The sequence below is a fragment of the Cotesia glomerata genome, linkage group LG1 (assembly GCF_020080835.1).
Source record: "Cotesia glomerata isolate CgM1 linkage group LG1, MPM_Cglom_v2.3, whole genome shotgun sequence".
NCBI classification, from domain to species: Eukaryota; Metazoa; Arthropoda; class Insecta; order Hymenoptera; family Braconidae; genus Cotesia; species Cotesia glomerata.
In genome coordinates, this window is record NC_058158.1 from 22,171,636 (window position 1) to 22,193,548 (window position 21,913).

The 21,913-nt window shown below is 35.2% G+C and overlaps 1 protein-coding gene across 1 annotated transcript; it reads right to left on the minus strand.

Annotated features, from left to right (window-relative positions):
* Positions 1–11,115: 11,115 nt before the first annotated feature.
* Positions 11,116–12,173, minus strand: LOC123265584. The gene is made up of 2 exons (XM_044729370.1): positions 11,631–12,173; positions 11,116–11,269 (listed from the first exon to the last, which is right to left on the minus strand). Exons 1-2 carry the CDS (start codon positions 12,155–12,157, stop codon positions 11,266–11,268), a joined length of 531 nt encoding a protein of 176 aa, XP_044585305.1. The 5' UTR covers positions 12,158–12,173; the 3' UTR covers positions 11,116–11,265.
* Positions 12,174–21,913: the final 9,740 nt, after the last annotated feature.

Sequence of the window (21,913 nt, forward strand, 5' to 3'; positions counted from 1 at the left end):
AAGAGATCGACTCGCAGTTCCTCCGTCCACTTAAAGTTAGTCCTTAAAGCGCCAGTGTCATCATCATTTATCGGGTCCGGTGTGCTCCTCCCACCTGATAAATGGTCATTATTAAATGGTTATTATTATTATTATTATTATTATTATTACTTCATTTATTCTGTAGTATGTGTACGACTTCGTACATGTGCCGCTCTACGAGGGTGAATTACGTATAAAATTTGAATTTCCCGGGATTTGTAGCACTTCGTATACATACAGTGCTGTTTGTGTACGGAGTCGTATTGTTTGTTTGCTGTACCTTAGTCACATCGTTAGTTTATTATATAGAATTATATACAATACTTTCTCGCAGAGAGCTCAAAGTAAATAAACAAAGTAAATAAATAAAAGGATAACTGCAAGCAATCTACCTTAGTTCATTAACACGTGTGTGAGCACCTTTAAGATTGAAGTTTACTTTTCTACGGTACTAACTTAAATCTCGCGTTGGCTGCATTTTTTACCGCAAACTATCCCCTTGAAGCTACAGTTTATGTAGATATAATTCCAGTGCGCCCTGGCGGCCGTAAATGTAAGCTGTGAATTACTTTTTTTAACTGGTGTTGCGTATCTAAAGGAGGATTACTACACATTTTTATTTTATCTAGTCTGTGGCATGTCACTTTTTACATAAAAAAAAAGTCAGGATCGAAAAATGTGAGTGCGCTATAGTATGTGCTGATAAAATTTAATAATTTCAAGTTATTATTATTATTTTTATTATTATTTTAACCCCGCTTTTCAGACTTCTGTCTCGATGGGGGTCCGGCCGAGACCGGAAGGGGACTCCAGGCTGATCGGTACATTAAGTTTTTGGCAGAATAAGTTTTGGCGGTATTACATACATTTTCAGCCTGGAGAGTAATGCGGCGATGGGTCGACTTTGGGGAAACTGCACGCATTAGCCTGTGCCCCACCGGTAGCACAGGGCTTGGGGAAACCATCGAAAAACCCAAACCTGTACAGCCCGGCGTGAGTTACGAGCACCGATGTTCACTGAAAATTAAATTTCAGCTCACACCGGGATTCGAACCCACGCCTCACCAGTCCCAAGCAAGCATGACAAGCATTATACCGCTTAGCCATGGGACTGGCTAATAATTTCAAGTAAATAAATTGTTATAAGTGAATGTAAATTAATTAATACGGTAAAATAAATTATGAATTACTGTTATAATAAACAAATTAGTGAAAAAAAGTACCGTAGAATTAAATTAAATTTCGCAACCTCAAAAAACCGTTCTGCTTACAGTAAACACATTCGGTAGTCTGGCGCTCCGTTTGCAACGGGATTTTTGAACGGAACTTGGCGCCAGATTCTACCGAATCTGTAGATCCTTATTGGTTAATACGATGTCGGCGAGGGGAAAGAAAGGAAAGGGGAAGGGATTCAGATAAAAATGGCTGCTGTTAGCGGCATGCTATGTCCGGCGCATGCCATTTGATAAAAAATGATAAAAAAAGGATTTTGCCAATGTCATATCTATATTTTATTTATTTTGTAGAGCTATCGCAAATTCAGACTGTGACTCTTAATTTAAACCTAACATTCGCTAATTATAGAAATAACATGAAAATCCGTTCTAACCGAGATTCGAACCCGAGCCGCGCGCTTGCCAGACCGATAACTAACCCCTACACCGTACGACCGATGAGTTGGTATACATCTCATCATTCTCATAAGCTAACTTTATATGGTGACGATTTTTCTAAAATTTTTGTATCTTTCTCTACCCTATTGAAAATAATTTTCAAAATTTTTTCAAATTTTCTTACCCAACCAAAAAAAAGTTACGAGTTATTTAAAGAAAAATATGTTTTGTTAAATAACCATAACTTTTTTGAAAATTGACTTATTGGGATGTTTTTTTTTGAAAATTTTTTTTTTTAAATGTACTTTTTAGAAAAAAAATAAAAATAATAATTTGGATCCATATTCAACGTTTTTTTTTAAACTTTCGGAAAAAAACGAAAATTTTTTTTTTTTATAAAATATTTCAGCATTTTCTGCGAATTTCCTGAAATTTTAAGAGTGGCATTTTTTTTCTTACTATTTTTTTTTAGAAATGAAAAAAAAATTTTTTTTTAAATGTTTATTTTTCGTTATAGCACTAAAAATTTTTCAGCAGATTTAAAAAACTTCAAAATCTGAGAAAAAAAAATAAAAACAAAAATCAAAAATAACAATTATCGAAAAGATTTGATTATTATTTTTCAATGAAGTTAGATCAAAAATTAAAAGAAGCATTCAACTTTTTTTTTGTATTTTTTTTCCAAAACTACATGCAACAACAAAAAAATGAAATTGTTGTTTGATCCATTTTGGAGCAACGCATGAACTTTCAAAAATTTTGAGGCAATTAATTTCAAACAAAATTTGTTCGAAATTATTTTCATTTACACAGCAAAAAATATTTTTGTTGAATGATTTATATACAGTAGACTTGAATGGAATGTGATTTCATTTTTTTACACGTTTAAATAATTTACATATCCTAAATTCAGAAGAATTTGAGTATTTTCTCACTATCAGACTATAGTTTTGAAAAAAAAAAAATAATCCAATCTTATCGATGATTGTCATTTAAAATTTTTTTTCTCGGATTTTGAAGTTTTCTAAATCTGCTGAAAAATTTTCAGTGGTATAACGAAAAACAAACATTGAAAAAAAAATTTTTTTTTTTCATTTCTAAAAAAGTCAATAGAAAGAAAAAAAATGCCACTCTGAAAATTTTAGGAAATTCGCAGAAAATACTAGTTTTTTATAAAAAAAATAAATCGGAAATCAAAAATGAGCATCATCTCCAAATTTTCGTTTTTTCCAAAAGTTAAAAAAAAACGTAGAATATAAACCCAAATTATTATTTGGATTTTTTTTTTCTCAAAAGTACATTTTAAAACAAAAATTTAAAAAAGAAAACATTCCAATAAGTCAATTTTCAAAAAAGTTATGATTATTTAACAAAAAAAAAAAACATATTTTTCTTTAAATAACTCGTAACTTTTTTTTGGTTGGGTAAAAAAATTTTAAAAAATTTTTAAAATTGTTTTCAGTAGGGTAGAGAAAGATACAAAAATTTCAGGAAATCGAAAATCGTCGAGGTCAAGAGTGGTCGATTTGGCATGAAATGCCCCATATATAAACCCGAATTTGCTAACGATAAACATTAGAAAAAGTTTAAGTTGAGATGTTATTGCTTATTATCATCCGTATATTTTATGGATTATTGATCAATTGTTGCAACATTAATTACAATAGTCATAATTTTTATTTCAACTCTACACTTAAAAGATTTTTTGCAACGATAAAAGTTAAAAATTTTTTAAGTCCAGTTTTTTAATTATAAAATTTTTGCTATTATAAAAATATTATATGTTCTAAAAAATAAAAAGATGGAAACAACCTACAGACCCTCGAGGTAGGATCTTTAGGCCCAAAATACAGTTTTAAACTGTGATTTCGACCTAAACAGCCTATTTTTAGGCCGATGAGGGTGAAAATACAGTTTTAAATTTCCATGCCAACTCAACAACAAAAGAAAGGAGGCTTAAGAGGCTCAAATCATTTTTTTAATTTTGACTCGGGATATTTTTTTAATGTGCATGCCGAGTCCACTCGCAAATTTCCATGGTAATATGTAACCCCTTCCACTGATCTCGCATACATGTTCATCCAAAACTGTTCCCTTTTGTCTCTGTAGGTTCTATAATGGGTCCCTTAAAACTGTTCTTTTCTCGATTTTGTTTTATGACTTCGATTAACTATTGACAATAGCATAATAAGAACTACGATTTCCGACAAATCGCTGGTTAAAAATACTGATTGAAAATAATTGAAAAGCGGTCACTCCATGCAAACTCTATATCTCTATATACAAACAAAAGAATTGAAATTATTGAAAAGAATTCAAATTTCATCATTTTCAATTCTTTTCAATCAATATTTTTAAACAGGGATAGTGAATTCGTCAGAAAGTTTTAAACTCTTCGCTGTGACTTTACAAAGTGCTTGATACAAAGAAATATGAGCGTATAAAGTTCGAGATATTTGTATATTTACGAAAAAAAATTTTCCAACTTAAGTTGATGTAGGTAGATACAGACGTCTGATTTAGAAAGATGATTTGAAATGATTATCTTAATGTTAATTGTATATCTATATAGTATTCAAATCAGATGTTTTTAAATCATTTCAAATTAGATTTCTTAATCAACATATGTAGCTAAATATGTCGATAAATATTTTTCAGTTAAGGCTTAACACATATGTGTACATTCCTCGCCAAATCGACCACTTTTCAAACAGACTCTTTATTAAAATAAAATTCAAACTTCAAAATTCTCTATGAGGCTGATAAATCTGCGTCGAATGCCGCCAACCGCGTGAAAATCGGTTGATTCATTTAAAAGTTATTGCGGTTTGAAAATTCCAAAAATAATTTTTCATGAAACTTCTATCAGACTTTTGAGCTCGAAGAGCTCAAAAGGACAGAAGAGCTATCTCTTTGAGCTCGAGAAGAGCAAAATAACATAAATTGTATTTTTGAGCTCGAAGAGCTCAAAAACGTCATAAGTGCAATTTTAAGCGCTCAGGTATGGAATTAGCGGAAAGTTACAGGGATGGCCTTCAGGGTCAACCGTTTTCCTAATTTTTTTATTATAAATCAATTTTATTTTTGAAACTTCGAAATAATTTAGCAGAAAAATTTAAGTGATATGCAGGGTGATCCAGAATTACTTTTACAGCAAAAATATTAAATTAAAAACCATAATACTTTTTATTTATGACAAATACAATAGTAAAAAAAAGGCCATTCGGCAGCCGAAATGAAAGTAGATTTTTCAAATAAAGAAAATTGATTTTTAATGAAATAATATAAATACTAATAATGTATAACTTAATTCATGAATTAAAAACAAAATTCAATAATAAATTACAAACTATTTAGAACTAATTTGTGACATATTTACTGACGACCTACCCAAAAACATTACACGAAAGACTGATCAATATCGTAATTATTGAATTTACATCATGATTAAGCTATAATGCAGACAATATCCACAGATTCGGTAGAATCTGGCGCCAAGTTCCGTTCAAATCCGTTGTAAACGGAGCGCCAGACTACCGACTGTGTTTACTGTAAGCAGAACGGTATTTCGAGGTTGCAAAATTTTATTTAATTATATGGTTCTCCTTTTTCCAAAATAATATATTATAAAAGTAATTTATACTTTATTTTACTGATATTAATTAATTATAATCAATTATAACACTTAATTCACTTAAAATTATTAAATTTTATCAGCACAAACTATAGTAAGCCCAGAAATTTCGATCCTGACTTTTTTTTCGATGGGGAATATCAGCGCCACAGACTAGATAAAATAAAAATGTGTAGTAATCCTTCCTATAGACACGCAACTACAGTAAAAAAAAGTGATTCATAGCTTGCATCTATGGCCGCCAGGGTGCACTGAAATTACATCTACATACACTGTAGCTTTAAGGGAATAGTTTGGAGTAAAGAAGGCTGTCAACACGAGATTTAAGTTGTTATCAATTGTATATTTTCATTATAATCACAAAAAATACTAAAATCCGAACAAAAACAGTTTCACTGTAAAAAGTCGCACCAAGTCCACGTTCATAAGACTATTAGGAAAAAAATTTTTTTCTTTACAAAAGATACAAAATAAAAAAATTAAAAATCCGAGTAACCGATATGATTGTTTATGATTTTCGGAAATTAAAAAAATTTTTTGTAAATTTAAAAATTAAAAAAATTTTAGAACGTACTTGGTGTGCGTCATTGTGTATTTCAATTTTTTAAAGTCCTAGTAAATAGATTTTACGAATTTCATTAAAAGTAAAATATTTTGCAACCGCGCACACTAAATACGTTCTAAAATTTTTTTAATTTTTAAATTTACAAAAATTTTTTAATTCCGAAAATCATAAACAATCATATCGGTTACTCGGATTTTTTAATTTTTTTATTTTGTATCTTTTTGTAAAGAAAAAAAAAATTTTTTTTCCTAATAGTCTTATGAACGTGGACTTGGTGCGACTTTTTTACAGTGAAACTGTTTTTGTTCGGATTTTTAAAACGGCTGCAACAGTAAAACTGTTTCAGTAAACGAACTCTAAAAGGAGTAATATTGCGACTATTACCACTTCTGAGTAGTGAAAATTGAAGAAAGAGCTTTAAGATGCATTTTACCGAATTTTGATATCTTGTCTAGTTTAGTAATTATACCAAGTTGGAGTAGTAAAAACAGCAATTTTTACGATTTTCAAAATTTCAAAATCCTGTCATTTTCAAATCACTCGCCCGATTAAGCTCATCTTCGATCAACCTATATATAAATACATACATATATAAACTTTTAAACGAACTACATTTTCTGAATCAGCTCGAAAAACTGAATCAGAAAATGGCTAAATTTTTCAAAAGTTGCGCCATGAGGACGGCTGCAATAGTTAGATTTTTATAAAATCTACTAATATTGATTTTTTTAATCGGGGGATATTTTTTTCAACAATTAATTAATTGATAAATTATAATTTATTTTTAACTTAACTTTTAACATATTTTTTATACGTCTAATATTTTCACCGCAATTCCAAAATTCGGATCCATTATTAAGGATTTGAGTTTTTTGTTAGAGACGAAAATTTTAATTTCAAAATTACGGCAAAATTATTTGTTATCAAGGAAAATTCTTATGAGATTTTTTTTTTTAGTTTAATTTTTAACAACAATCTTCTCCAGAACTTTTTGTATACAATTAATAATTTCACCGCAATTTCAAAATCAAGATTGCCGTACTTATCAAAAATTTGAAACATTAATCACGAAAATTATTTTGAAATCATGGAAAAAATATAAATTTATTTAAGCTATTTTTATCTATAAAATAAAAAAAATAACTTGGTTTTGACACCTTATGAGGTGACTGAATAGGATGTTACGGACAGTGTCTCAGATAGCTTAACTGGTAGAGCCTCACGTCAAAAGAGGCCCAAACGCCAAAGCTATTAATTATGACTCAAAAATCATATCAAATACCGATATACAATACTGCACTTCAGTCCCACAAAAGGACAAATTGGTTAATCCCCACAGTTGTGAGGAGTACTGGTGGTTTACCTGATTTTCTCCTTTTTCTTTTTGAAGTAAAACTTCTTTAGGCGCGACTAGGGAGTAACTCAGATTTTTTTTCTGACGGAAGTAACGCTTACTATAGTCTATGTAGTTTCCGCTATTTAAAAATAATAATTTGGATTGGTCGTAAGTGTATGTCATATACTCCACGCACTCCACGCTTCTTGACTTATACGTCAGCTAGTGGCAAATATCATTATCAGTTAGGATTATTTATTTCCATGTGATATCATATCACGGTTTAGCTGAATCGCGACTGGCGCCGCCTCGCGAGCACTGACGATACCCCTTTTGATAGCGCTAAATTTAACATTAGATCTATTTATATTTATAAGAAAATTTTGGGAAAACCCCACAACCTAAGTCTAGAGTTTTAGCCATTAGTAAAAAAGGTTATTGTTAGAATGTATTTTTACTCTCTGAAAATTTATCATAATAGACTAGGAATAATAAGATAGTAAAGAGGATTAAGCCATAAATATATAAATTTACTACCTAACTGCTCTCGACCTAAGTAATTATAGAAATTAGAAAATATATTTTCATTTCTTAAGAAATATAAAATGTTGTATAAAAAAAATGCGAGAAAATAGTCTGAGCCGACTAGTGACCCTCATTTATGACGAGTCTAGCTCAACCACTTAGTCCGGTAAATTCCCAGAGATGATGAAACTTCGGACAACTCTGCTAGCGAGCCCAGGTAGTTCAACAACGGTCGGAAAGGATGAGTATCTGAGTAGGAGTACAGCTAGGACCCAGTAGGAAAGGAGAGGGACCAATCAACGTTGCCAAAGGGCCAGTACAGCGGAATACTCGGATGGTAGGGAGAGTCGCCCCCGCCACTTCTAGTGCTAGGAGTCGGACTTAGACATATTTGAGAAATATCAGAATATTATTCGAGCTCAGACCTATCACCTCGTTTCTAATTTTGTGTAAAGTCTTTTGAATACATATTTCAATTTAGTTAACTTAATTCCGTTCAAAAATTTATTTAATTTATATTCACATATTATCATCTTCCTCATCCTATAAATTCCCGTTGATAAAGTTGAGTATTTCAATATTCCCGGGCGAATCAAAGACCACGTCGGTAACTTTAAATTTAAATCAAGATTTCCATCGTTGTCCACCAGGAGAAGGACATAACATCCAATATTTTCAAACGGATCAATTATGAATAGCAATTTGATCTATCTATGAATACTTCTCGACTTCAATCAACAACGCGTTTCGGTACAACGATAGATGCTGTATTTTCAAGAAAAGTAGAAAATTTAGAGAGTAAAATTTATGTTTCACATTATAGTTACCACTAACCTATAATTTCATAAATGAAAAATACATAAAAAATTATAATGACATTCAAGTACCTATTTCGAATGAATAATATTAATATAACATTTGAATAATTTTTGTAAAGCACATTGAATAATTACTGAAAGAGCGGAAAAGCGGGGATCAGGTTTAGGTCTGGATATCTCAATTAAAACGCGTAAATTATTATCAAAAATAACACTAGGAATTTATTTACATTAAATACACTCAATATTTAATATATTTAATAGCGGATTGTTAAGATAAAAGCGGATTTGTAAATTACAGCGTGGTTTGCAAAAGCGAAGCCGGTTGACACGTGGTTGAACACTTTGCCGGCACTGAAAAAGCGGTGAAATAAATGCACTGTTAACACAATTTACCTATAACAAATTAAAGCGAATTATTAGCGGTTAATTTAAGCAGTTTAAATTATAAAATAAGCGAAATGCGGTTTATTAACGAAAAGCGAAAGTAAAGAAAAAGTAATGGCGACTTGATGCAGCGAAAGCGTAGAAGCGAAAGATAATAACAATAGTCCGTCTTCTTGCTCGTTGAGTTGGGGAAGAAGGCTATTGCGCATGTCTAGTGGGAGCGATCAGCCAATAAAGCGGTCGATTCATGATCGAGAGACTGATTTTCTATTAGCGGTTCGATTTTTGCGGGAACTAGCGGTGGACAGGTGCGTCTCTTGAATTTGGGTGTCCCCCAGGAGCGAGTTAATCGCTACTGGGCCTTGTTCACCGAACACACATGAATAATAAATATAATTAAATTATAATATGATATTTTCAATATTTTTTTCTTTGTCTCAATACTTTTTTTTTTTATCAGGGCTGCACCCACAGTCGGTAAATTATCTGTCGTAAAAAACAGACGTTTATTACTCATTTCTCTATTACTTCGAGGTGCATAACTAATGTTTTTGCATCGTGAAATCACCGTATATATTTAATAAATTTATCGTAGATATCATTCACAACGGTATCCGATGCTGACTGACAAATCACTCATTAAAAACGAATCTTAGACGGTGAAACGACTATAAAATAACCGTGAATTAACCGTGCTTTCACCGTGTCGCCGAAAAACCGCTAGGGTTCATACATACATCCAAGGAATACATAAGTACACATATTTTCTACTACATATAAATGATCCTTACACACCAATGTGGATTTTCTGTTATATATCTATATATTATTTATTTCAGCCTATCGGCCTAAAAGATGGACTTCACTAATGTATACTTTTACTAATACAGTCGTTATGTTTATTTAACGATTTTTAATAATTTAACAGACCCTTTTAAAATCTATATGGGTCATTCCATGTCAAATCGACCAATAGTTGAAATCGACCCCTTCTGATTTGGATGAAATTTGGTCACAAATTTGCTTTTATCATAAAACTAAGTTGTGCCGAAGTAAAAAATTAAAAAAGTTTTTTTCGAAAAGTTATGCAACATTCAAAATTTCACCATTTTCAGGTTTTTCAAATTTATTTTTGTAATATCTCGAAAACTATTATAGTTACAGACATGGGCCAAAGTTCATTTTAAAGGGAATACTTAGGACTATAAAAAAATTTTTTTTGGGTAAAATTTTTAAAAAATCAAAAAGTGGGAAAATTTCGAAATTTAAAAAATCGCACGCGTGTGTGTGTGTGTGTGTGTGTGTGTGTGTGTGTGTGTGTGTGTGTGTGTGTGTGTAAGTATGTGAATCGCTTATAACTTTTGAACGACTAAACCGATCGGAATCTACCAAACGGCGTTCTAAAGAGTTCCCTCAAACTTAGATTTCCTATAAATTTGAATCGATTAGGACCGATAGATTTTGAGAAATTTTGAGAAATCTCAAAAAAAATCGGAAAAAATTTTTTTTGAAAGTGTTTGCAAAAGTTATTGCGATTTGAAAATTCAAAAAATAGTGTTTTATCAAAGTTTTAACTAATTTTTGAGCTCGAAGAGCTCAAAAACATACAAAAGCTATTTTTTGAGCTCGGAGAGCTCAAAATAACACATGAATTGTATTTATGAGTTCGAAGAGCTCAAAAACGTCATAAGTGCAATTTCAAGCGTTTAGGTATAGAGTTGGCGGGAAGTTGCAGGAATGGCCTTCAAGGTCAATCGTTTTCCTAATTTTTTTGCATTTTAATTGGTTACAGAGAATTGCGTAGGATCATATTAAATACTCTATCCATAAAATTAACCCAATAATTAATTAGATGTAATAAATTGTAACAGGGCTATTTACCCTGTGACGGTAAAACCGCACACGCGTGATAATTATTCGACGCAGCACTGGCGCATCTCGGTCTTCGGGACCCGATTAGCATTAAGTGGGGGAAATTTTGGGTTTCTTGCTCAGTTGAGTAGCTGCGGTGAGTTAGAAGTAGTGCAGTGTCCACTGAAGCAACATCACCAGCCAAAGTATCCAAAAAGAACGAAGCCGATTCGGTACCAGAGTTTTCTTCAAGTATATAACTTATTAAGGGGTTAGGGGTAGTCAGACTCTGACTGTCAGAGGCACGAAAAAATGAGAATTTTCAGTATTTTTTTGTTGCTATTAAATCATGTTATTTTACAAAAGTAGTAATATGGCATTATTATACAATGTTTTGACTTGAAGTCACGAAAATTTCAAAAAAAAAAAAATTTTATTTCCAAAGTTATAGCTGTCTGTGTTGACCCAGTTCCAAAAAAAGGTCCTTGCGGTGACAATCATAAGTCCTTGGAGATTCATCTAAAATCAATCGGATGAAAAAAATTAGTTTTATAAATAGATAATTCTAGGCCTGATCGAAGGATTTTTTTTTTCAAAAATTAACAAAATGGCGGCCTCAGGAAATTTTTGTCTAGATTTTTGGGAAAAAATCAATAATTAATTGGTCTTAAAAAATCGAAATTTTTGAAAAAAAAAAAAATCCTTCGATCAAGCCCGAGTTTATTATGTATTCTAAAAGCTGTATAAATTTTATTAAAATCTACTGAGCGGTTTTCGAGTTACAGTTGTCACCAGTTCAAAAAACATAGTTTTGAGAAAAACATGTTTAAAGTTTCACACTAGATTCACGTACAGAAATACGAATTATTAAATTACTTACATCGAGTCATCTATTCCTGGGCCATATAATAGTTCTTCAGCCATTGTTGAAGTTTCCAAAACATCAATTTGCTGTCGCCTACGAAGCATTCTGCCTTCCCGAGTGTTGTCGTTGGCGCGCTGATCTGCCACTTTCACACGTGCAGCATCCAATTTTTCAGCATACCGATGGGAATTAGACCCACAAGTAAGTCCTAGGGTATCCATAATCATTAATAATGAATTTGTACCTTCATTAAATATACAAGTAGCTATGTATGCAGCAATTTGTACGATAGTAGAACTAGTATTCACGGTTTTTGGGCATATTTTCCACACTAGTTGGTTGAAGCTCTCATTATTATTCTGATTGAATCCACCTACACATCTTGAAAGTAAATTATCATTACTGAGATCGTCGTAAATCGGTTTAATAGCTTTTAAAACATCAGGAGGTAAGGGAGAATAATCTTGAGTATAAGTATAAAGCTCTCCACTTGCTTCAGCGCGCTGGTAAGAGCACCAAGAATCTTCGTCTTTGGGACACATATCATGATTCGGATTCTCATCAGTCGAACCGTAGTGGTAAAAAGTTGCCATAATAGCAGATTTCATATCTTCAATAGAATCTCAATGACGACGTATTGATAAACCATAGTACACAGTTAATTTGTCTATTACTTTTCCTGTAAGCCTACCTCTACCACCAAGACCTTTTTGTTTAGTTTTCAGAGTACGCAGTCGAGTCCCCATCCGCTTCTGAATATGGCCTATACATTCCTTTTTATTTATGGTTGTATTTTTGTAAGGATCTGCTTTTATAATTCCAGAATAGGATGACAATAGAACCCTAAAAGGGGGTTTCTTGAGGCTGCCGCTAGCTATCTGCTCCCGAGCGCTTTGAAGTACCCGAGCTCTCTTTATCATTTGTCGAATAACTCAAAAACTAATTATCGGATCGACTTGAAATTTTCAGAGAATATTTTTAAGATATTACACATAACGAAAATGCAAAAAAAAATAATTGATTTTTTGGAAATTCTGACTACCCCTAACCCCTTAAGGTATTGAGACTTTTGTCTCTTTGTTGAGCCTTGGGGTGCATACCCGGCTCATTAATAGTACTACTTCTCATTTATTAATTTAATTTTTGGTAATTCAATTGTTTATAATAATTTTGCTTAATAATAATTATTTATTTAATTAATTTGGTTCGTTAGCAGTTTGAACATTCTTCTTGGGGATTTTATACCCGAGGGATGTTCTAGACCTCTTGGGTTTGGAAGTCGTGAGTAATTAATTTGTTAATTTGGCCAATTGATAATTGTTAACATCTTAAATTGGTTTAAATGAATTTATTTTATTAATTAAATTCTGAACATCGAGAAGGTTCCAATCGACACGACATAGCATTCGGTACCCGAGGTCCAAAACGTGCTACGCAGTTACGAACAACGGCGTCCATTTTGAGCGCGCAAATTCCTTTGTGAATTTTACTACGCAACAATTTACAAAATTAACAACTGGACTATTATTATAAATTATAACAATTGAATTATCATTTATTAATATAATTTGTTATTGGAAATTATTTAATTATTTAAAAATATTTTATTTATTGAGAATTGGCTACTGAACTTCAACGCAATTAAGATTGGATACCCGTGGATAATTTTTCGTGAATTTATTTTACATTGAGATAAATTATTTTATTAATTATTTATAAATCGAAAAATTTAACGTGGTCATTTTATATATTGAACTATTGAAAATTAAAATTATTATTTTATTGGAATTATTTATAAAAATATTTAACGGCATGGATCAAGTCCCAGAAAATTAGTTAGAATTTTATTAAGAAATATTCTTAAGAATTTATTCAAGATTTAAGAAATAAAATTACGAGTTGAAATTGGAATAAAATTTATGCATCGATATTGTTCCTAAAAATTTATTTAATGTTGAGTATTAAACTCGTGTTAATTTTGGAAGAAGCTTAGGCGTCATTTTAATCCGAAGTTATTGAAGGTTCTGTTTTATTGATAGTGGAAATTGTTTATGATTTTAATTGCGAGCTAATGACTGAAAATCTTAATAAAAATTAATGTTGTAATTTTTGGAGTTTAATTTGATAAGTCAAAAATAAAAGTTAAGTAGAGACACTGTGTGTGTGTGTGTGTGTGTGTGTGTGTGTGTGTGTGTGTGTGTGTTTTTTTTTTATCTTAGTGGGGGGGAATCCTTCTTACGGATTCCAGGCATAGCTGTTTGGCCTGGATATGTGGCGACTCGACGCAGCGTCATACTAAAACTCGACGCTAACGCCCCTACCCACTAAACCCTAAACCCCTTTTCTTCTTTCCTCTAATCCCTCATGGAAACCGCCGTCAGGCATTACTTCGTGAGGGGAGGATCTAGCTACTGCTATTCCTTCAGGTGGCTAAGGTGTTATTTTTCCTTCCTTCTAGTTTCTGTCATTTGCCCTTTTTCTTTCAATGGAACGTAGCTCTGTAAGCACTTCGGTGGTAAACGTGCTTGTGGCGTTCCAGGCAGCTTCGGATGACAGCATTTCTTCTACTATTGACTCTGGTGTGATTTTCTTGTTCAGGATCTTCTCTAACTCATCACGCTGTGGGTTAAAACGAGGGCACTCAAAGAAAACGTGCTCCGCATTTTCAGCAACTCTTGGGCAAGACGGACACTCTGGGGAATTATCGTGCTTAAAGCGATAAAGGTACTCCCGGAAACAGCCGTGTCCTGACAACATCTGGGTCAGATAGTAGTTGGCCTCGCCGTGATTCCGGTTAAGCCAAACGTCAATCCTTGGTATGAGACGGTGTGTCCATCTCCCTGTTGTCGCGGCGTCCCACTGCGATTGCCATCGCGCGATGCTGTTCTGCCGTTCTTTAGCTCTGAGTTCCTCGGCACTTTGTGCGGTTGTCCTCTTTCGTTGGTAAAGGTTACGTCTTTCCTCAGCTAGGACTCTGAGCGGCAAAATTCCGGAAATGACACACACTGCTTCCTCTGATATTGTTCGAAAGGCGCTGGCTACTCTTAGCACGCTCAGTCGGTAAACTGGACATGCTTTCCTCCATGATTCTTGGATCTCAAGTGCGTCGGCCCAAATGGATATACCATATGTGAGGACCGATGTAACTACTGATGATAGCAATGACCTCCTTGTCTGCTTCGGGCCACCGATGTTGGGCATCAATCGTACTAGGTTGGCTACTACTGCTGATGCTTTGGTGGTCACGTGTTCAACTTGTTGTTTAAAGTTAAGTCGGGCATCGAGCATCACTTCCAGATATCGAATGAATGGTTGGGATGTGATTTCTTGGTCTCCGACGTTTAGATTGATCGTTTCCACCACTTTTCTGCTAGTGATAAGTACAGCCTCGGTCTTCTGTTTAGCCAGTTGTAAATTTACTGTGTCCATCCACTGGTTAATTCGCTCAAAGGTGATAGCGAACATATGTTTTATCTCATCAAGATGCTTGGCGACTATTACTACGGCTACGTCGTCCGCGTACGCTACCAGTTTGACGTTTCTTGGTAGTTTCAGTCTCAGCAATCCGTTGTACATGACATTCCAGAGAAGTGGACCGAGAACAGAACCCTGCGGTACACCTCCAGTAACATCATACTCCTTTGGACCATTCTTCGTGTCATATCTCAGGACTCTATCTGTGAAGTAGCTAGCGACTATCCTTCGTAGGTATCCTGGTACGTTCATCTCTTGAAGGGCTTGCATGATGCAATCCCAGTTGGCGGAGTTAAAGGCATTTTTTATGTCTAAAGTTGCCACCAGGCAATATTTCTTCGTTCCCCCCTTCCATCTGGTACCGGCGATTGCGTCTTTGGCTATACCGACAACCAGATTGATCGTGTCCAGGGTTGATCGTCCTTTCCGAAATCCGTACTGATTGTCTGCCAAGAGTGGATCGACAGCTGCTTCTATCCTTTGGTGGATTATACGTTCTAGTATCTTACCGGCTGTATCCAGCATGCAGAGTGGACGATTAGATGACGGTTCTTCCGGTGGCTTTTTCCCTTTAGGAAGTAGTACCAGCCGTTGTTGTTTCCACTTCCGAGGAAAAATCCCTTCCTTCAAGCAGATGTTGTAGACGTCGAGGAATAACGCTGGCGCTGCTTTAATAGATGTTTTCAAGGCAATATTAGGGATTCCGTCCAATCCCGGTGCTTTATTATTCCCGACGCGGTTACAAGCTTCCATCAGTTCTTCTTTCGTGACAGGTGGAATATCATTCAGTTCGTCCTGTGTCAACAGATAGTCGAAAACGCGCTGTCATGGAAACAGCGCAGTCACGATCTTCTGTAAGAGTTGAGGACACGTAGGAGACGGCATTGGCTGATATTTCAGGTGTGCCATGACTACCTTGTAAGGTCTACCCCACAAGTCTTTGTCCACCTCGTTGATTAGCTCTTTCCAGCAGTTCTTCTTGCTATCCTTGATGGCTTTGTTTAAATGTCGACGAGCTTTCTTGTATTCTGCGACTAGTTCCGCTGAGTCAGGCCGCCGATAACCACGCTGAGATATTCTTCTTTTCTTGAGACACTCTTTCCGTAGGAAGCTGATGTGTTCGTTCCACCAGTGCACCGAAGGTCTTTGGTTCATGCCCCGTTTACGGGGCATGCAGGTGTCACAAGCCTGGGTCACTCTCTTCATCAAGTCCTTGGTCATTTCTTCTGCAGATCCAGTAGTAAGCGGTTCACTATTTAGGGCAGCTACTAGAGCACCTGGGTCAAAGGATTTCACCTTCCACCCAACGATGTCAAGTTTCTTAGCCGGTCTTCTAGGATTCTGGTCCTTTGATACTTCCCAGAGAATCGCATTGTGATCGCTGGCCGTGTAGATCTCCATCACCTTCCAGTCGTAGTTTCCTCTGATGAGGCTGCTGCTGACAAAAGTAAGATCCACAATAGAACTTGCGTCTCTTTTAGTGTACGTCGGCGCATCGCCGCTGTTTAACAATACTACATCTAACGTAGAAAAAGCTTCCAGTAGTTCTTTACCTCGAGCGTTGGTGTGTTTGCTGCCCCATTCCACTGCCCAGGCGTTGAAGTCTCCAGCTATTGCCACTGGGTAGTACTGCTTCGCGTCCTCCGTCAGTCGATCCAGAAAGTCCATGAATTCAACAATAGTGAGGCTAGGTGGTGCGTAGCAGCTGTAAAAGCGGATGCCATCTACCGATGCTGCTACAAAGCCGGCGCTGCCATTGTTAACGACACTCTGGAAGGGGAGCTTGCGACAGGACCATATGACAGCTTTTTTGGTGCAGTCAGTTTCCCATGGTTGGCCGCCGAGGTGTTTATACGGTTCCGATATAAGCACAAGGTCAAGCTTCTGTTCACGTACTGTCTGCATGAGCAAATCATGTGCCGCTTCACAGTGGTTGATGTTTAGCTGCAGTATTCTCATTTTCGTTTATCAGTTATCTTCTTGAGTGCCTCTTGGTATACTGGGCATCTGCTTGTGCCAGCATGATGGGCGTTATTCTCTGTACCGGATTGATCCGCACACAGTGCGTATTTAGCAGGCTTATTACATTCGGCGATTTTGTGTCCCTCTTCTCCACATTTAATGCAAAGTTTGGAGCGGTCAACTTCACTTGTGCACTGAACCGCACGGTGTCCAAAATGCCAGCATTTATAACATCGGACTGGTCTTAGTACTGTTCTAATACGACAATTGGTCCAGCCGATCCTAATCTTACCGTGTTCTCCTACCACTTTCTGCGCTACCGTTGCTGCCAGAGTCACCGACGCAATTTGTGTTCTGCTACGTAAGACCTTACGAATTTTAATGGCCTCTACTGTTATACCACAATCGTTTCCAGCTGCCTCTTGTAAAGCTGTTAGAATGTCATCGTTAGTTGTAGTATCGTCAATATCGCAAATTTCCAGGTCTTCTTCAGGTCCTGTACTAATGACATTTGCGTCCTCCTTAAGTATTCCCGCGATAGTCTTCTGCAGGTCTTTACCTCTATCACTACTGCCTTTCGACAGCGTGATGAGAATGTTCCCTGTCGTGGTCCTGCGTATCTTCTCGACTGTGTTGCGGACCTGATCTGGGCGAACGTCCGCCTTGATCCGTGTAAGTATTTCAGAATACTTATCTTTGTTCGCTGGACGGATAATAAGTGCCTCCGGTCTCGTTGCTGTTCTTCTTGGCTTCTGGTTCGGCTTCGGTGGAGGCACCAGAGGTTTTTCTGGGGGTAGTTTCTTGCGCTCCTTCTTCTTGTCCTTTCTGGACTGCACCTTTTCCCAGCCTGGCTTCTTGTTCTGTTCACAAGAGTTTTGTGGAAGATCCTTAACCACTTCCTGCTTCTTGATGGGATGACCAGGTCCAACGTCTTTCAGCTTCTTGGGAGTATGAAAAGCTCCGCCTTCGGGAGAACGAATTTTTCTTTTCAACTTCCTCAGGATGCGGCCGTCTTGGTCAAAGGATTCAGTCTCTGCCGTTGTGATAGTTTCACTTTCTTCTTCAGCGACTGATTCTCCGTCACCTTCGGCTCCAGTGTCCATCGCTTCTTCAACAACCACTTGACTGTTTCTCTCCGATGTAGCACAAGGGGTGCGGTGTAATGATGAACGCCATTCTTCGTCCAGTTTCTTGAATCTTCCAAGAGCATTGACTACACCGGTTGTCTTGGTCTTTATCTCCTTGTGGATATTGACCTTAGTTTGGACAAACTCTTGCAGCTCAATGGTCAGCTTCTCAAGGCGCTCCAACGCTTGCGTTCTCTTCATGTCAGCGCTTGCTTCAATCGCTGCTTGTTGAGCATGAAGCCCGTTTCTATTCATGTTTGTTTCCTGTAACTTACTCATACTTTTTTGATTTACCAGCGCATCGTACGGAGTGGAGCGGGTTGCCATAACTAGGAACGGGTGTACCCTCGGAGATAGTACTCCTACCCCAGTTCCCTGAGGCCTAGCCGACACTTAGCCAGTCCCGGAATACACGGACGGACTAGACTCGCTCGGAGCGGTGAAGATTCCGATCTCTAACACTCACTGCGTACTTCCTGATCAAGGCCCGAAGTGGCTGGCTCCTGATCCACTGCTGCAACTTTCACCTCGGCAGAGCAAGCTCACATCAGCCGTGGCCTGCATCGTCGGAAACTACGATACAGGTTCCGGACACTCCCAGTGAGTTACAGCAGGAACCAATCGTCTTGCTAGGTCAGTTAGTGTGACCAACCCATTAAAGGGGAGTTTTGTCCACGGGAGCTTATTTTGTTTGGTTATTTTGCTTGGCTCCTACCCGCTGTACCTCATCAACTAAGAGATTAAGTGTCATCCAAGGACAGCGAGCGTTCTCCCATCCGCTCGGGGAGACGCGCCCGGTAGCAGTATCTCTTCTGCCCCGAGTGTGTGTGTGTGTGTGTGTGTGTGTGTGTGTGTGTGTGTGTGTGTGTGTGTGTGTGTGTGTGTGTGTGAGTGGGTTATGTGTGTGAAGATCGTGCGGGTTGTGTGAGGCATTTCCAGAGCGTGTGTGCCAAGTGGATAACGCGACATAGTTAGAAGCCGTGTATAGACGCCAAGTGGGGTACAACGGTAGTAAGTTAGAAGCCGTTGTATAGACGCCAAGTGGGGTACCACGGTAGTAAGATAGAAACTGCAGTATAGACGCTCAAGGGAGGGTACTGCAGGATTAAGTTTAGTTTTAGGCAGGTGTGGGAGACCGTTCGTTCTGAAAAAGCCCAACTAGTTGTAACCAGGTTGTGGGAGACCGTCCGTTAGAACATCCCAGCTATTCATTGTATCGTCGTTTGGAAAAAGGGTCGTTTGTAAATATCGTTTATTTCGCAGTCAATTCTCCGCGTCGCTATTTGGAACTCGACAATAATGTCCCTTTGTACTCGATCATAAATTATATTTATTTGAAACAAAATATATGTACTTTATATAATAAATATTCTACAATATAAAACTTAGATTCTCTAATTTAGACAGTTTTCACTATTTAAATTATAAATTAATAAAATAATCTAGATTATATTTAAATTCGCGCTTCGCTGGCCGGTAGTGTCACCTTTTGGATGCATCTAAAGGCATCACAACAGCACCATTAATAAATGCTGAAAATCAGGTTAAAAGTTTAAAGGTGAGAGGACTACGAGAGAGATTGTTAGGGGCATTCCGACGCCACCCTTCATGAGGACCTCACGCGATGGGTCCTAGTACAACGTCACCCAGTCATTGTCATCCCTTAATTATATTGGCTTTCATTAGCTGTCTCATTCCGTAGTTATTGTCGGTTTATTACTTGTAGTAATAATGTATATTATAGTATATTATGTATATTATAGTATAATGTAGTAATTATGTATAAATAAATATGAGTGGTATATAAAATATAAACTTCGAGTCTGACAGATTTTACAGGTGTTATGCTTAAGTATTTTACAGGTGTTATGCTTCCATCTAGTGGATGTTATTTTTATTTATTGAAAACTTTACTTACTGTAGTTCTTTCGCCCGGGAGTATTAAGATACTCGGTTTCAGCGCGGGAAAGGAATAATTTTAAATAAAAGAGTTCTATTTAGACATTATTTAACTTTGATCAAAATTATTTAGTTGGTTTCAATTTATTATTCAAGTTGACAAAATATTAAAAAGCTTCAAAGTATAAAATTGAGGTTTACAATGACGTGATCTTAGCAATCTAAGCTCTCGGTGAGAAGTGTCGTTACATAGTTTTTCCGACGAGCTTCAAACTCCGTTCTTCTCCCACCATAACTTCCATACATACATCCACTCTAAGGAATACATAAGCACACACATTTTCTACTACATATAAATGATCCTTATATACTAACATGTATTTTCTCTATATCTATATATATTTATTTCAGCCTATCGGCCTGAAAGTTGGACTTCACTAATATACACTTTTAGCAATACAGTCATTATGTTTATCTAACTATTTTTATTAATTTAACAAACCTTTTTAAAATCTATTTATAATAAAAATTAACTTATAATTAACTTGAAATTAAATTACAATAAAATTATAATAAACTATAACATGAAAGTATATATATATAATATTATTTATAATATGTTGGACTAACGTTTGAGTTTGAATAATTGATAATTTGAATTAAATATTATTTCTATCGGATTTTCTAATAAAATTATAAGTCGGTTTAATTATTATCATGTATAAAAGAATAGACATTATTATTTAATTATAAATTAAATAATAATTAAATAATGATTTAATAGTAAATTAATAGTAAATTAATTAAATAATAATTATTAATTATTTTAACTCAATTTTGCTTAACTACAATATTATATAAAGTTAGATTTTAAGAGTAAATGTTATTTAACAATATTATTTTTGTTTAGTTACATATGGTTTTTTATTATTCTTTGTTACTTTTAGAACAAGGGTTTATTGAGTTTCACACGTGTCTTTTACGACTTTTCCTCATAGGGTTTTAAATTCCATGTGGCGAGAAATAGTCCTTGAATTACTCAAGTACTTTTTATGGGTTCTGAAAATTCGGTTACAATGTCCTTTTGTACCGAAATATGTTTTTCCCTTATTTTATTTTATTTTCTTTTATAAATAAAACAGAGTTAACCAAAAGATGTTTATTACAACTGGTAAGAGTAAAAGCATGAAATAAATGATTTGAATATTTACTGCGAATATAAAATTTAACTAATTTTAATCATTTAATATTTACTAATTTGAATATTTCGTTTGAATTCACGCTCTCATAATAGATAGCGCTCTAATAACAGGTAGCGTCACCTGCTGGATGCACTAGGTGCATCACACAGGTAACAGCGGTGTAGTATAGCAAGGTCGGTTGACGCATGCGCAATACCAATTTTAAATATACCTATAAATTTTTTAGAAAAAAATTAATTAAAAATATAAAAACGATCGAACAAATAATTTAATTGATCGAACAAACAATAAAAAATGTCAAGCTATCAGAAAAAAAAAAAAAATTTATAATTTGAGGCATAAAATGCCAACTTCAGAAAAAAATTTTGTTTAATATTATCGTCCATAGTTATCATAAATAAATTTTTTATCTCAGGAATGTGTCCACATTCCTGAGATAAGAAAAATTTATTTGTTTTGTTTAATTTTTTATAAATAAACAATAATCGAACAAATAAAAAATTCTAACGAACATTCAAGAACAAACGACGAACAAACGATTTTTTTATATTAAATTAATAAAAATTGATTTTCGGTTGCCAGATTTATGGTGCTTTGAAAAATTGTGCTAATCGATATTTTCATGAAGATATCG